General features: G+C 42.4%; 1 protein-coding gene across 2 annotated transcripts in view; it reads left to right on the top strand.

The window, feature by feature from the left end:
• The window catches only part of MAPK12 (mitogen-activated protein kinase 12), a 53,393-nt gene extending 40,857 nt beyond the window's left edge, over positions 1-12,536 (top strand). The window contains exons 7-12 of one of the 2 annotated variants that reach the window (XM_090042141.1): positions 579-693; positions 2,508-2,579; positions 3,374-3,453; positions 4,026-4,104; positions 5,650-5,843; positions 10,156-12,536. In XM_090042141.1, coding sequence (XP_089898267.1) covers positions 579-693; positions 2,508-2,579; positions 3,374-3,453; positions 4,026-4,104; positions 5,650-5,843; positions 10,156-10,179 — 564 coding nt within the window. In that variant the 3' untranslated portion in view covers positions 10,180-12,536. The remainder of the gene's footprint in view (positions 1-578; positions 694-2,507; positions 2,580-3,373; positions 3,454-4,025; positions 4,105-5,649; positions 5,844-10,155) is intronic. The other variant, XM_090042140.1, reaches the window with a different exon arrangement.
• Positions 12,537-15,397: the final 2,861 nt, after the last annotated feature.

The following is a 15,397-nucleotide window of genomic DNA, read 5'->3' as shown; positions in this document are numbered from 1 at the left end:
CCTGTCTCCCCCATCCCAAAGTCTCTGCCCCTTCATCTGCCTCTTACCTTTGCTCCAGTGCCAGCATGCTCCATCCTCACTGCAGCTTGGAACATAGCCCCCATCTGGCCCCACAGGGCTGGGCTGGGCTGGGCTGGGCTCATGCTTCATGTGGCACCTGGGCAAAGGTAAAGGGGTTGTGCTGGGGGAAGAGGAGGAGGTAGGAAAGAAACAGCATTGGGGGAGCAAGCTGCTTTGGAGGAGCAGTGGGGAGTGTAGAAGTGGCGGGGACAGGCAGCAGCTATGGCTCCAGCCCTAACCCTACATTGGGACCAGAGCAAAAGCTGGAGCCACAGCAGCTGCCTGCCCCAGAGCCTCATACTTGAGTCTAAGCTTTTCCCCCATGTTAAATGGGGGGAAATATCTCATCTTTTAATTGAAAAATAAAGTCAGTCTCATTCCTTATTCAAAGGAAAGTTAGAATGAATGTGTGTCCAATAAATTTGGTTTAAAATGCAGAAAAGAACACTTGGGAGTTCCATATGAAATGGATAGGTAATTTGTTTGCATTGTACTTTTATTTTGTGCTTCCCTTACAGATTTTGGATTTTGGACTGGCAAGGCACACTGACAGTGAAATGACGGGCTATGTAGTTACCAGGTGGTACAGAGCCCCAGAAGTCATACTTAATTGGATGCATTATACTCAGACAGGTAGTGTATGTGTTCATGTACTAGAATCAACATCTCTTAGAAGACCTTAGCACCAGGCACCCATTGAATAAAGATTGCTTTATTTGTATTTAGCAATGTCTTTTGTTCCTTAAGTGAAAAATCAGTATTAAAAATATGTGAAAATGCAAACAATAATGCAATGAAAATAGATTCCTTGTTTTACAATTTCAGATAATTGTACTTTACTTCTCAAAAAAATTAAGCTGCATTGGAAGCAGAAAGAAAGGCAATCCAAAGTTGTGTGCATGCGGTAGCCAGTTCTACCATTGTACAGTCCATACCTTTGGGCCGTGGGAGCCCAATAAACTTACTATGTCTGACATCACTACCATCAAATATTCCGAATTGTTTTGCCCAGGCTGCCTCTTAGACTGCCTTTTAACTGGAAGCAGTGTAACTGTATCTGTGAATCACTCAACAGAAGGGATCCTGGTTTTCTGTGATTAAAAAAAAATCACAAATTCTGTGATAAAAAATTGCAAATTCTCTCATAAATATCCCAAAATCCGTGGTTAAAATTAAATGCCCCCCACAGCCCTGCTGGTGTTCCTCACTCCCCCCCACAGCCCTCCATCCCTGCTTGTGCCCCTTGGTCCCCAGCCCTGCTGGAGGGGGTCCCCAGCAGAGCTATGGGGCCAGGGTCCCAGGTCCACAGCACCTACCCCCAACAGAAGGCAGTGGCTGCTACAGCAGGAGCACAAGCCGGCGCCCCCCCAGATCTGTGTGGAGGGTGGGGGAATGATGGGTGTGCACTGCCCCCATGCACAGTGTGGCCAGGGCAGCATGAAGTTTGCAGCAGCAGGCAGTTTTCATGCATGGCCCCGCTGTGGCCTGCCGTGCAAGTCACATATGCTGCACTCTAGAGAGTCTGGGGGAGGGCAGCAGGGCAGTGAGCACAGCATTTGCAACCCAGGGTTTGCAGCTGGCCGGGCAGTCTGGCCAGGAGGGGGTTTGCAGCCTGCTTGCTCCCGGGCAAACAGCTCTTATAGGCTGGAACTCAGCCAGCCTGCAGAGCTCTTTGCAAAAAGGGGAAATCCATGGGTTTCTCTTCTAAAAGGAGAAATCCGTGTTTTCTCTGATAAAAATGAGAAATCCGTGGATTTTTTCTGTTTTTTCTATGGGAAAAGTAAAACCAGGATCCCTGCTTAACGGTATTAATAAACTCACATAGACCTGGCTGAACTCCTTCAGATTTACAGGCAGCCCTTCCAAAGCAACTCAGCTTTTCCTGCTAGGCATGATAAATTTACTGTAGAAGTATGGCCTCAGAAATCTTTCCGTCATTATCCTAACTGGAAGGGGAAACTACACCATTAAGCAAGGACAGATAACTAAAGTAATATGGAGACAGCTGTAGAATATTTCTGAAAGCATAAAAGAATTGTCTCCTACTTGCATCTGTTTGTAATCAAGGAATTAACCCTCTCTCTCTAAAGACAGATGTTCTTTCATGCAGTAATTGTGAATGGCAGTTAACTGTATATTCCCCCTTACTTTTAATAAATACTTTTGGCATGAAGAATTAACCAAAAGAATATATTTTTTAAATAATGTAATGAAATGAAACTGAATTTTAGTTGTATGGGGGGATTTAAATATCTCATTTAGCAATTTTGTGGTGTTGATGCATATAAAATAATATTTTATATGCATTTTATTATATATATATTATATGCATGTTATTACATATATAATATATATATAAAAGAAAAATGTGTGGGTGTATATGTGTGTGTATATACATCTGTGTGTGTGTGTGTATAATTTTTTATTTTATTTATTTTCTATTTCAGTTGACATCTGGTCAGTGGGCTGCATAATGGCTGAGATGATAACAGGGAGGCCACTGTTCAAAGGAAATGATCGTATCCTTTTGTGTTGAGTTCCTACTAGTAAACTATGAAGAGCATGTAGGTGTCTGTGTGTTTCGGTTTAAAAAAATAGACATAGATTTAAAGCAGCAGTCAGTTCATTAATAGTCTAAATTTTCTCTCTCTTAAACACTTGGGCAAATTACTTGATATTTTAGCCTTTGTCATTTGGACTACTTCAATAGGAGATTTGGTTTGGTGGTAAAGTTAATGTCTTCTTACAAGTTCAGAGCCAAGAATTTGGCTCTTGAGCTGGACAAATTGCAGAGAGATACCACCACTAGGCAGCCCAGGTGTATGTAGTTGCCTGGTCATTTAGCCTAACAAGTCAGACATGTCTGGAAGTGATACCACCTCACAACTTTGAATGCCATTGGTTACAGAAATGAATGTACTCCGTTTGCTCAATAGGCTTTTAAATTGAAGCAGGCCTTTGATTTTTGTTGATAAGAGACCAGTGTATGTGTGGGCGCATCAGTTTCTGTGTCCACACTTTTCAAGGTCTTTTCAAGGTTTCTTTTTGTTCAGAAATGTTATGATCTGTTGAGAAGCTTTCCATTTATTTAAAATATAACTGCATTACTCCATTATTGAGAAATTATAGGCAGAGACTTAATATGGCCCATAAAATAAGATAATACAAGAGAACATAGAACCCTTATCTCAGCAAATTGTAAATTCCTTGTCTCACCTTTATATTGCAGGTTCCACCCTGATTTCTAAATGCAAGGAAATTGCATAATTTTTATTGGGTTTTTGTTTCTTGATTCCTTACTGTTCATATTCAGATCTGGATCAGCTTACAGAAATAATGAAGATAACAGGCACACCAACTCAAGACTTTGTTCAGAAGCTACAAAGTCAAGATGTGAGTATTCTACTCTGTCGGATTGTTGTAATTGCAGATACAAAAATATCTAAAGGAAGATTGTTCCCTGAATCACATTGTAAAAGTTTTAAAGATTTTTTTAAAATATTTTTGCCTTGGTTTATTTAGTTAAATGCCATTATTAAACATTGAAATTTTGTAAATTATACAGTAGGATAATAATCAACACTTTCACCTATGTCTACTAATCTTGATCACCTGTGCTGAAGCCGCCTGTCCTTCTAGAATTTCTGCTGAGGTCAGTGGAAGCGGGAAGTATTTAGCATCTCTGAAAAACCCCTGGTACTGCCTAAAGGTTGACACTTGAAAATACATAGCCCAAACTTTTTAATATTTCTTATGTGTAGCATATAAACAGCTCTAATTGAGTTTATTACTACTTTTTATGAAGAATACACTGAGTGCATGAATTATATGCTTAGAATAATGTATTTAGAAAACTGATAGTCTTTCTGTATCTTTAAAACTTGTGCCTTTGCTTTTCAGACTTTTCTTCCTTTTTATACCTATGAGGTAAGAAATGTTCTAACTGAAATTCATTTTCTTTTAAGGCAAAAAACTATATCAAAAGCCTCCCAAAGGTGCAGAAAAAAGACTTTGCATCCATCCTGAAGTACACAAATCCTTTGGGTAAGAATGCTTGTGAATGTGTTGTTGTATTACAAAAGGAAAGGATATCAACTGTTAGAAGTAAAACTACATGATGCTACTTATTTTATTCCAACCCTTTCCTCTCTGTTGCTTATAACTTTGCATTTATTAGGAAAATTGATCAAAAGTAGTTTGTGTTAGAGACCCTAGTCCATGCCAGGTGTGCATGTTTTGCTGAATCAAACCCTTTGTGATGATCAGGAAACTGAACAAATAAAAAGTTAATTTTCTGTTATGCTAAAATATCTTAAAGATATTCTTAAAGACTTTTCTGATCACCTACACAACAGAAAGGGCTAATCAACAGAAATGTGAAGACTGAACCTTGTTGTGGAAGTAGTTCTCACTGAGAAATGTACAAGTATTCCAAAGAAAGCTGTTTTTGAGTTGACAGTTATAAGCTGCTCAAGATAATGTACCATGTCAGTAAACTGGTATAGCACTTGATCCAAAACCAACTGAAGGAAATGTTTTTAAAAAATCATTGATTTTCCTCTGGCTTTTGGATCAGATCCATGATATGGATGTCAGACTATCAGTGCTGCAGTTCCACACAGGTGATTTCACTCATGTTTTGAAAGGTGTAAAAAGCTGAGATCTGGTAAAACACACAGATTACCCTGAGATCTTACCCATAATTAAGACTTTTTTTTAATGGAATACCATATTTACTTGAATCTAAGATGACCCTGAATTTATGACAATCCCCTAGTCATTAGATTCTATACATAGAAGATTTTTTAACTTGTTATAATTTTCTATATAAAGATTCTAATTATCAGAGGGACATCTTTAATTCATCCCTCCCACCATTGCAGAGGGGCAAGCTGTAGGGAGACAGGTGGTGTGAGGAGGCAGCTTGCCTCCTGCTTGTGCCTGCCCCTGCTACCTCTACTACCTGCCTGGCCTCCCCCCAGCCTCTGCTTTGGCCCCTCTCCCTACCTTCTGCTCTACACTGGCAGCCTCCATCCTGTTCTAGTGTGGGGCATGGAACATGGACCCATACCAGCTCCCAAAGCAGCCCTGCAGGCTGTGCACCACTGCTATAGGGCTGGGCTGGGGCTGTGCTCGGTGCCCCAGGCTGCAGTGTCCATAGAGTTTTATGATTCAGAGCCCAAGGGTAAAGTGCAGGAAGGAGAGGTTGAATGGGTGGGGGGAGATGGCAGGAGAGAGGACAGACAAACAGCAGCTGCAACTATGGCCTCAGCCCTGAGAAACAGCAGCTGCCTGCCCTTGCACTGCCCTCATACTCGATTCCAAGACAAGGGACTTTTTTCGTATGTTGGTGGGGCTTGTCTTAGAATCTAGTAAATACAGTATTGCAGTGATCTAGTAACTTGGTAGCTGCAAAATACTACTTTACCTTAAAATAACAAATATCTTAATTGAAGCCCAAATAGCTTGTCTTTGTAATCATCTAATTTTAAAAAAACAAAAACCCAAAAGCACCACAGCAGTTTTGTTAATCCAAGATAGCTTTGGTAGTGGTTTATTTGAAGGTAGTGTTTGGCTTGTGTTGAACAGCTGTAAACCTTTTGGAGAAGATGCTGGTATTAGATGCAGAGAAGAGGATAACAGCAGCAGAAGCTTTAATACATCCTTATTTTGAACCAATTCATGATCCTGAAGAGGAAAATGAGGCAGAGAAATACGATGACACATTTGACAATATGGACCTGCCACTGGATGAATGGAAGCGTAAGTTCATTGCAGCGATGGTAAGAGGAAGTAACAAAAAGGGAAATAAAAACACAGTTAATCCTCCATAGTTTGGAGTTTGCTTTGATCAAAGCAGATAGAAGGTAGGCATCATTTGGATCTAGAAATATTAAAATTGAGCCGTGCCCTCTCTTCCTGTCACCCTCTAACCAGCTCTTCCTTTTTGCCATCTACAAAGTCACTGTTTTTCTCCCTGAAGGGGAACCCTCTATTGCAGAGGTTCTCAAACTGGCCCGCTGACCACCACTGGTCCACGAGCTCCATTCAGGTGGTCCACAGAAAGGTTGCGGAACAATCAAGAATATCTGTACTTGTAAGGTAAGACTACTGATATTAAAATATGAGTTGTGTGCTTTGATTTGTAGAACAAAAAAAAGTTTATGTGGTCCACAGAGACCCTCAGCAATTTTCAAGTGGTCTGCGAAAAAAGGAAGTTTGAGAACCACCGCTCTACTGATTTCACCTCTCCTGGGGTCCTCCCCTTTAGTCTCTGCATTTCTCTCTTCCTCTTCTTTTTCTGCTGTCATCTCCATTCCACACCAAATTATCCTTTCATAGGTTCTCATGTATAATCTTCAACTCTTTTTGGTCCCAGCAAGGCTAGGTCAGGTTCTAATCTTGCTTTTCTGAACCACAGAGGCATAAGCTTTAGGTAACATGAATGGAAATAAAAAAAAATTGCTTTTTGGAAGCAGTGCTGCCTACTTTATGTGACTGGAAAAGGATTCTTCTTGAGAGTATAGGCAGAGGCATAACAGCATAGCTGTGTTGACGCAGCTAGGGGTAGCAGCAACTTCAGGTTGCTACTACACCATTGGTACAATTGCATAGCTGTTTCTTTTGCTGCTCCCCCTCCAAGTTGGCACCCATGGCAGCTGCCGTAGGTGCTCCATCCTAGTATCTCCACTAAATAGAGGTAGCACATGGGTCAGTATGTATGCGCATTATAAATCCTTCTCCATGTTCTGGGTGGAAACTCCAGAGTAGCCTTTGGTGGTGGCTTTTTCTTTTCTTTGTTGATTGTATTGTTTTGCTTTATTTATTTTGTGGGTGGGGAGGGGTTTAATGGAACATTCTGGATTTTTATCAAGCCTTCTCACTTGCTGGTGGTGTCTGAAACACAAAAAAATAATTAGATATAAGAGGCAGTCTGTGAAACACCATTGTGGTTAGAGGTGTACTGATGCATCAGTCCAATATGGGATCCGCATCGATATGAAGAAAATTAACTGTATCAGAAACTGGCCTGATGTGGCCGATACTTCGGCCAGTAAATGGCCCGTGCTTGCATGCAGCCACAGCACAGCACATAGGCAGTGAGAAGCACAGCCCGGCAGCTTGGAGAGCTGTGTGCAGCTGGTAAGTCTGTTGTGATGGAAGGAAGGGGTGTGGTGGGAGGGGGAGGGGCAGATCAAGGCTTCTGCAGTGAGGGAGGGAGTGGGACTGGAACAGGGGCTGCCCAGCTGGGGCAGGGCAGGCACGGGACAGAGCTGCGGCTCGTCCAAGGGGCACAGGGGGGCGGCTCCTGCCGCTGCACACACCCCAGGAACACGGGTGGAGGTGTGCCCCTGCATCTGCACAGGGCAGAGGGACTGCTGCTGTGAGCTGGGGCTGGGGTGTTGCCAGGCTGTTCTTGGCATGTGGTGGGGGGGCAGGGTTGGGCTGGGGCTGTGCTCAAGGTGGGTGGCAGCAGCACTAGGCAGCAGGAGGGAAGATTATGTGGGGGATATGGCAAATTTTGGGGTGGCTGCAGCCACTCCCCATAGCCTCCCTCCCAGCGCCGCTGCTGCCTGCCCTGAGCGGAGCCTGGTCCAGCTTCTTCCCCACCCCGCCAAGAAGAGACCTACACAGCCCCAGCCTGCAGCTGCAGCCTGCATCCCATGCAGATCCAGGGACACATGCCCCCCCTATGCCCTCCCAGGATGCATGCAGCAAGGGGAGTCCCCCACACCCCCTAGATGATCCATGGCTCTATTCCGCTCCTGCCCCAGTCCCAGCCCCTGACACAGCCCCAGCCCTACTCCCTCCCTCCCCATGGGGGCTTTGATCTACCCCACCCCCCAGCACACACACCCCCTTCCCTCGCCCTTCCCTTCCACCACAACAGAATTATCAGATGCACGTAGTTGTATTGGAAATCAGATCGGCTATCGGCTTCAGCCCCAATGTCTCTGTTGTTGCACCCCTAGTTGTGGTCATTGTGTAGATTAGATTTAAATGGTAATTTCCTTTTTCACTGAAGAAGGAAGATGGAGTGGGAGCCAATTATTGTTGCTCTGGGTCTTCTCTTTATCCATTTTCAAGGCTTATACACTGTCAGGGATAATCCTTGATTGTTACAAATCTACCCATGGCTGACTGGTGCCACCTTACTCGGGGCGGGGGGGGCCCATGCCCCATCAGCAACTGAGGGGGAGTCCCCCCCCCATGGCCAATCTCACTGACTGGGGAAGGGAGGGTCCCCCCAAAGCGGATCTCACTGACCAGGAGGGAGCCTCCCCACGGGTGATCTCGCTCATCGGCTTCCGGAAGTGGCTGCGGCACTCCCACTCCCCAACTGGCTGGGGAGTGGGAGCGCCGCAGCCACTTCCAGAAGTCGGTCCCCCCCTGCCACCCCATGCCTGCCTGTCACCTAAGTGGGGAGGGCAGCCTGTCTTGGGGTATACCAGTGCTCTCAGGGAGTGCACGTACACCCTTTATGAACTGCCACTGAGTCTACCTTTTCTAAAACAAATGTGAGCAGGGTTGTCAATACCCTCCTGTCCTGATGGGCCTTCTCAAAGCTAGAAACAAATCTGAGTTACAGATCTGTGCAAGTTACATGAGGTGTTTCTAGCTTGCTGTTTCACTATGGCAGGTCAGGGTTATTTAGCCTTGGCAAGTGTTGAAAATGGAAGAAAGAAAAACACAGCATACTTTGCTCTCTTGATCTTCCACAAGAACAGTGCATAGACTGTATAGACAAGCCCTTTTCTGAATTCTTAGGTAGCACACTATTGCTTAAGGCTGATGGAATAGAAGAATGCCATCCCTAAACCTAATGAATTACGGTTTGCCCTTGGATGTAGCAGCCACACCTTCATAAAGCAGCAAGAGACTGATTAATGAATGCTTTTGTTTATAGGCCTGTGTACCAAAGGAAAAATTAGGATGATTATCATGCTTTTCAGTTTTAACTTTAACTTTAGGAAAATTGCTGATTTTTTTTCCTTCCTCACTTGTCTCTCTCTTCTGCTCCTGGATTTGTTGGTTTTCTTCTTTCTCCTCCCACACTTCGTGCATCATTGTTTGGGTATGCTGAAACTAGACAAAGACTTTTCCCAAATTTCCTAAAATGACAAGTCCCATCTTTGGGATGCCTAAAACAAAAATCTCCTAACAATGTTGAAAATTAATTCAGCCTTCAATTTAAAACAATTTTAAAAGGAAGTGCCTCCTCCTATCGTGTACACCAGCTTATTTTAGAGAGGCATGTTTTTAGTTTGTTTCTTCATACTTTCTAGTATTGGTCAAAAGACGAAATCCTGAGATGCTATAATAAGTGCTGTTACAGTCATTCCAAGCTAGGTGGAACAAAGAAGCTGTTTGTAACTAAATTTCCTGGCTATGGTGAAATAAAGGCAAATCCCAAGTAAAGGAAAGAACTAATGTCCATCCAAAACAGATTTGGACATATGTTAGGTTAACTACTTGTAGCAAAACTTATATATCAATACCTCTCCTGCCTACTGTGCTCCGGTTTTGGAAATCTGAGGCCATCTTCTCCCAGTTGTCTAGTCCTTAGAAAAGTGATGATTCAATAGACTTTTTGCCCAATAGTCTACTCCTTTTTGTCTGCCTATCTATGACTAAACTCTCTGCACCTTACCTTTTCATAACTTGTCCTCCTAGTACCTTACTCTTTAAAACCAACAACCAGCCACAGCCCTAAGACGGTCACATTGCCTGTCAGTATGAGACAACACTTTCAGCTGAGATTAGAGTCTAAATTTTGGTTCTCCCATTTAATTAATTAGTTCCCAGAGGTAAGGTACCTGTACTTAGGGTCCTAAAAAACAACCTGATATTCAGTTTCACTCTGTACAGCAGGTCTTCCTAAAAATAATGCTACTGTTCTGTAACATAGAACTGGAACATTATTAGCATTTACATAGTTTTGAACTTCTGCTTTTGAAAATGTTGTATTCTTTTCTTCCTCTCATCCTCATATGGACATACTTCCAGCCATTTGGGGGTTTGTCCCACATGAGCATCTGTGCAGCCCATTCTAGGGACATCCTAGCAATTCTCTCTTTTAATACTGTTTTTCAGGAATTACATATAGAGAGATACTAAATTTCAAGCCACCTCAGCTATCAGAATCAAAGGAAACAGCCGTGTAAACGTGTGTGTCGACCTCTTCAGAATTCAAAAGCAGCAGGAAGGTTGTAAATGTTTGTGATAACTCCGTTGTATAAACCTTTTATAAATAAACTGGATGTAATCTGTTTTTTCTGTATTGTAAAGAAGACTGGTGTCTTTTACTGTGTCTAGGCACCTTGTGCCTTTAGGAGTAGCATTCAAAACTATCTGGAAACTTACTTCTATTTAAATGTTTCTCATAATTCATGAAGTACTTTCACATTTGGTGTTGGAAGTTGAGTTTACAAATTATCATAGTTAAGAATACTGCTTACCTTGAACAAGCTGAGACTAAAGACCTGTCTTCATGTGCCATGTACAGGGTCGTATAGAGATACTTACATGACTTTGCTTGGGTACTGTAACTCCGCCTGGGCTAAGTCACCTTGATGAGAAGCAGGTCTGCAGAGCACCTTACTACTGTGGCTAAACTGCCTATGCTGCCAAGCAAACTTTTTCAGAATTGTCTTGGGTATCTCTGTGCATTGCAATATTGTGCACTACAGATGGAACGTAAATGGATAAGTGCTTCTCTTTTCCTAAACAAATGAAGGGGAGGCTGAACAATCCTGAAGGCAGGAGACATCTAGTCAGTAACATCTTAGCACCAAGGGATCTGGTAGAGTCCCTGTATAGTTGGTCCTAATTTTCAGTAGAGTCCCCCAGGATCCATAGACTTCTGACAGGCAAAACCTGCTACTCTCAAGAGTAGTGGAAATAACTCACGTAGTGAGATAGGACACCCCCTACTAAATAGTGACTTCTGAACAGCATTGCTGTTTTACAGGGACCAGATAAGTCAGTTTTAAACAGTATCGTATGTTCTTCCTCTAATGAATAACAACCTATCTCTGTATAGTAGAATAGGTGGCCTAGGTTTTTTTTCCAAGGGGAAAACTGAAGATTTATAACTTTCGTAAGCCCTGTAATTCACAGGTTGTTAATGCAGTTATAGCCGTGTGCTGGGGGTACAGGTATGCTGATATTAAAAATAGAACTGCATGCTTCACATTAGGAAGAAAGAGATGAGAATAAAAATGATACAGTACAATCATTTTGGTGCCTTGCAGTAAGCTGTTTTGTTCCCATTTTATATAGACCCTGTTAGGTATATGGTAATGATGATTTTTAAGAAGTCATCTCATTCGCTTGTGAAAAATCCATGACAGAGGTACAGTACCACCAGAGTTTAGCTTCCTTATGAATAACTGGTCAGAAATTTTGTTAGTCCCCTTTAGCAACTGGGTTAATTTCTTGTCTTTTCATTACTGCTAAGTTTCTAATAGTTTCCCAGATGTGAGAAATTGAAACTGATGAAGCTCTGTGGGTTTTTTGTGGGTTTTTCTCCTCCTTTTAGCTCATCTTTTAACAAACGGAATATTTGGCTATGGCAATTTGCTATTTTGCATCAGTTCTAAATGAAATATCTGCGAAGGGACACATCTCATCTTTGTACAGAATAACTGAAAACAGACCAAGAGATAGCTCAGTTTACTTACTTTTCACTTGATAAGAATTTTAAATGGGAAAGCTTAGTCAACTTTTGATGTGGGTTGTCATAGTTGTATAATATAAACAGCTCTAAATATCAGCTCCTCTGAGAAATATTTGTGATGCATTTGACAAGACTTTAAAGAAGCAACTTGGGGTGGAGAAAAGAGGCAGTGAGGAAGAGGCAATTTTGTTCAAATTAGTTTTGCTGCATTTTTAAGATATGTCTAAAATTTCATCAAAACTTTTAAAATTAGAAAAGTTCAAACAGCAGTGTAATGGATTAAACTAGGGATGACCACTTGAAAATGTAGTCTGGATTTTTTATCCTCTTTCACTTAATTAAAATTTGAAATTTGACAGCTTTTTATCAGCTCTAATACTCATTAGTTATGGGCTCATTCCCTATCCTGTAGTGGCTGAAAAATGGATTTTTAGCCCTCCAAATATTATGGCTTCATACATTTGGAGGGAAAGATGAACTACTAAGATAAGAGGAAGCTAGCTTTTCAAATGGTATTTCCCCCAGAAAGATTAAAAATTGAGAACTGTGTGAGGGCAGCAGAAAGGATTGCCATACAGAGAGCTTATTGAAAGAAATACAAATTTGGAGGAAAGGATACTTTTCGTGGGAGAAAACTGATTTATAAGGGGAGACAAAATTTCCCAGGTGTTTATTTGCTACTTCTAATGGTGCTAAGAAACTCAGGAATAAGAACCCAATTTTTGTTTGCCTTAAAGAGAAATGTAAATATGATCTGCATGAAATGTATTGTGAAAAATAAAGTTTTTTAAAATAAGTTATTGTCTTGTTTCCCCATTTATGTTCCTACAGAAAATGTATGGTTCTTAATAACACATTTGAGTGAAATATTTGCAAGTGCCAAGGAATGGTATGAAACTTGATATTCTACTTTTATTCTATTTAACTTGAGTTGGTAGCTTTATTTTAGAATGAAGTCATCCCATCCTAAACTTTCTATCACATGCTCAGTGGAGCAAATCAGTTACAGAGCAGAACTGACTATAGTACTGCATCGACTATTTCTTGGAGCATTCTTGGATTTTATTCAGACACTATCACTTTTTTCTAAAAGGTAGGATTCCAGGCAAACACATTCCCTGATTAGGCTACCAATGTTTTCCCACCCTAATGGGTAGTTAGTAAACCATGTATGATACAGTTAGCCCCATGCAGAAAGGGAACTTGCCTAGCAAATCTCTAGTCATGTAGATGGGGCCTTGTCTTCCTAAGCTTATATGCATCCTAAGTATTTCTTAGCAGTAAATATTAAATAAATGTTTAGGATCTATAGCATTAAAAGCTGTTGCTTAGAATAAAGAAGCATATGGTCTGCATTTCTGAGCTTTCTACTTTCTGACCTGCTGTTAAAATTTGAATGTCAAGTGCCTTTTCCTGCCTGCTCTAGCTAGGAGCTTCTGCTGGAGGTTGTTTATCATTTTTTATAACTTGGAAAGAAACATTCCCTTGGCCATCATGCCTTTTTTATCCTACATGACTGCATGTATGAACCACTGCCTCATTGGTAGGCGATTTCCTTGTGCACAGAAGACCGTCCGCAATATTTAAACTACTATCTAAAGCTTATGCTGCCATGTACCAAATGCTTGTAACTGGAGTATGGGAGCCATGCACACTTTTATACATGCTGGAAGCAGATTCCCTCAGGTAAAAGGTAACCGGAAAAAGAAAATAGTTAAAAAATTAATTATGATGTAGTTCTTATACACGGTTCTCATATCTCTGCAGCATGAGAAGTTCTAGTATTAATTTTGCTGTATATCCTTCTGCACTAGTTTTCTCAGTGCCCCAAGGTCTGTTATATCAACTTCTTGTGTGTTAAATGGGGATGTGATGAATTTCCTGACTGCATGTTATTGTTGCTTTCATCCAGGCAGCCATAACCTTGCGTAGCATTGTTTTTTTACTCCTTTGAAAGCACTGTTGTCCTCAAAAGAGAGTAGTAAGTAAAATACCACAAAAATAATTGCCTGTGGTGCATTAAGTTAAATCATAGAAATCATAGAAAATTGGGGTTGGAAAGGACCTTAAGAGGTTATTTAGTCCAACCCCTTGCTCAAAGCAGAACTGTCCACAACTAGGATGTTGTGGATATCTGCTAAGGCTTTGTCTAGCCAGGTCTAAAAACACCCAAGGATGGAGAGTCCACAGCCTCTCTGGGTAACCTGTTCTAGTATTTAACTACCCTCCTAGTGAGAAAATTCTTCCTAATATCTAAGCTAAACTTTCCTTACTGCAACTTGAGACCATTGCTCCTTGTTCTGTAATCTGTCAAGTCTGAGAACAGTCTAGAGCCTTCTTCTTTGGAGCCACCCTTCAGGTAGCTGAAGGTTGCTATTAAATCTTACCTGTCTTCTCTTCTCTAGACAAAATAAGCCCAGTTCCTTCAGCTTCTCCTCATAAGTCATGTGCCCCAGACCTCTCACCATTTTCACTGCCCTCCACTGGACTCTCCAATTTGTCAGCATCCTTTCTGTAGTGGGAGACCCAAAACTGGACACGATGTGGCCTCGCCTGTGCCAAAAGGAGGGAAAGAATCACTTGCCTTGATCTGTTGGCAGCACTCCTACAAATGCAGCCCAGTATGCCATTAGCCTTCCTGGCAACAAGGGCACACTGTTGGCTCAAATTCAGCTTATTGTCTATTGTCACCTCCTTTTCTGCAGAGCTGCTGCCCAGCCAGACAGTCTCCACCCTGTACTGGTGCATGGACTTGTTCCATCCTAAGTGCAGGACTTTGCACTCATCCTTGTTAAACTTCATGAGATTTCTTTTGGCCCAATCCTCCAATTTGTCTAGGTCTCTCTGAATTCTACCCCTATCTTCCAGCATATCTACTACTCCCCCCAGCTTGCTGTCATCTGCAAACTTACAGAGGGTACCCTCTATGCCATTTTCTAGGTTGTTGATGAAGATATTGAACAAAACCAGCCCCAACACCTAGGGCACCCCACTTGAGATGAGCTGCCAACTAGACACTGAGCCATTGATTACTACCCTCTAAGTCTGATGCTCCAGCCAATTTTCTATCCACCTGTAGCAGGGCACTCGGGTGCCTGCTACCGAATAGTAGTAAATGGGCTCAGCTGCCACTCGCCAGGGCAGCAGGTGGGAGTTGCTATGGCAACAGATTGGGTCAGCTGACCGCCAGGGGGCAGGGCATGGCCTTTATAAACAGAGAAGGCTAAGGCCAGAGTTGGTTCCCCTGCCGGCAGCCTAGGAGAAAGAGGGAGCTCTGTGCAAACAAGCTGAGCAGAACATTAGAGAAGCCGGGTAGCTGGTGAGCGACTGCTTGGCAGCACTGGGTAGAAGAAACCCTGATGAGGAGATGTGAGAGGGAGCCAGGTTTGCTTGGAACTTATGTAGGAATCCCAGAGGGGGGAGATTTCGGTTGTGCTTGGAAGTTATGTGGTAACCCAGGAAGGGGAGATTTTGGGTTCAGTTATTGTTAAAACCGGAGGACCGGGCGAGGCTGTAGGGGTGGAGGAGGCCTCAAGGGAGCTCCCCAGTAGAAGAGGGGTTCCTAGCGTTGCAGAGGGCGCTGCATTTTGGAGTGTCCTGACCCCAGCCCATTGGGGGTGACTTCAGGAGGAGTTGGTGGGGTATCCCGACCCCAGC

This window comes from Crocodylus siamensis, chromosome 4 (assembly GCF_052110815.1).
Source record: "Crocodylus siamensis isolate JL-2025a chromosome 4, ASM5211081v1, whole genome shotgun sequence".
Classification (NCBI taxonomy): domain Eukaryota; kingdom Metazoa; phylum Chordata; order Crocodylia; family Crocodylidae; genus Crocodylus; species Crocodylus siamensis.
The sequence above is the reverse complement of the archived record's forward strand: the minus strand, read 5'-3'. Positions and strand labels throughout refer to the sequence as shown.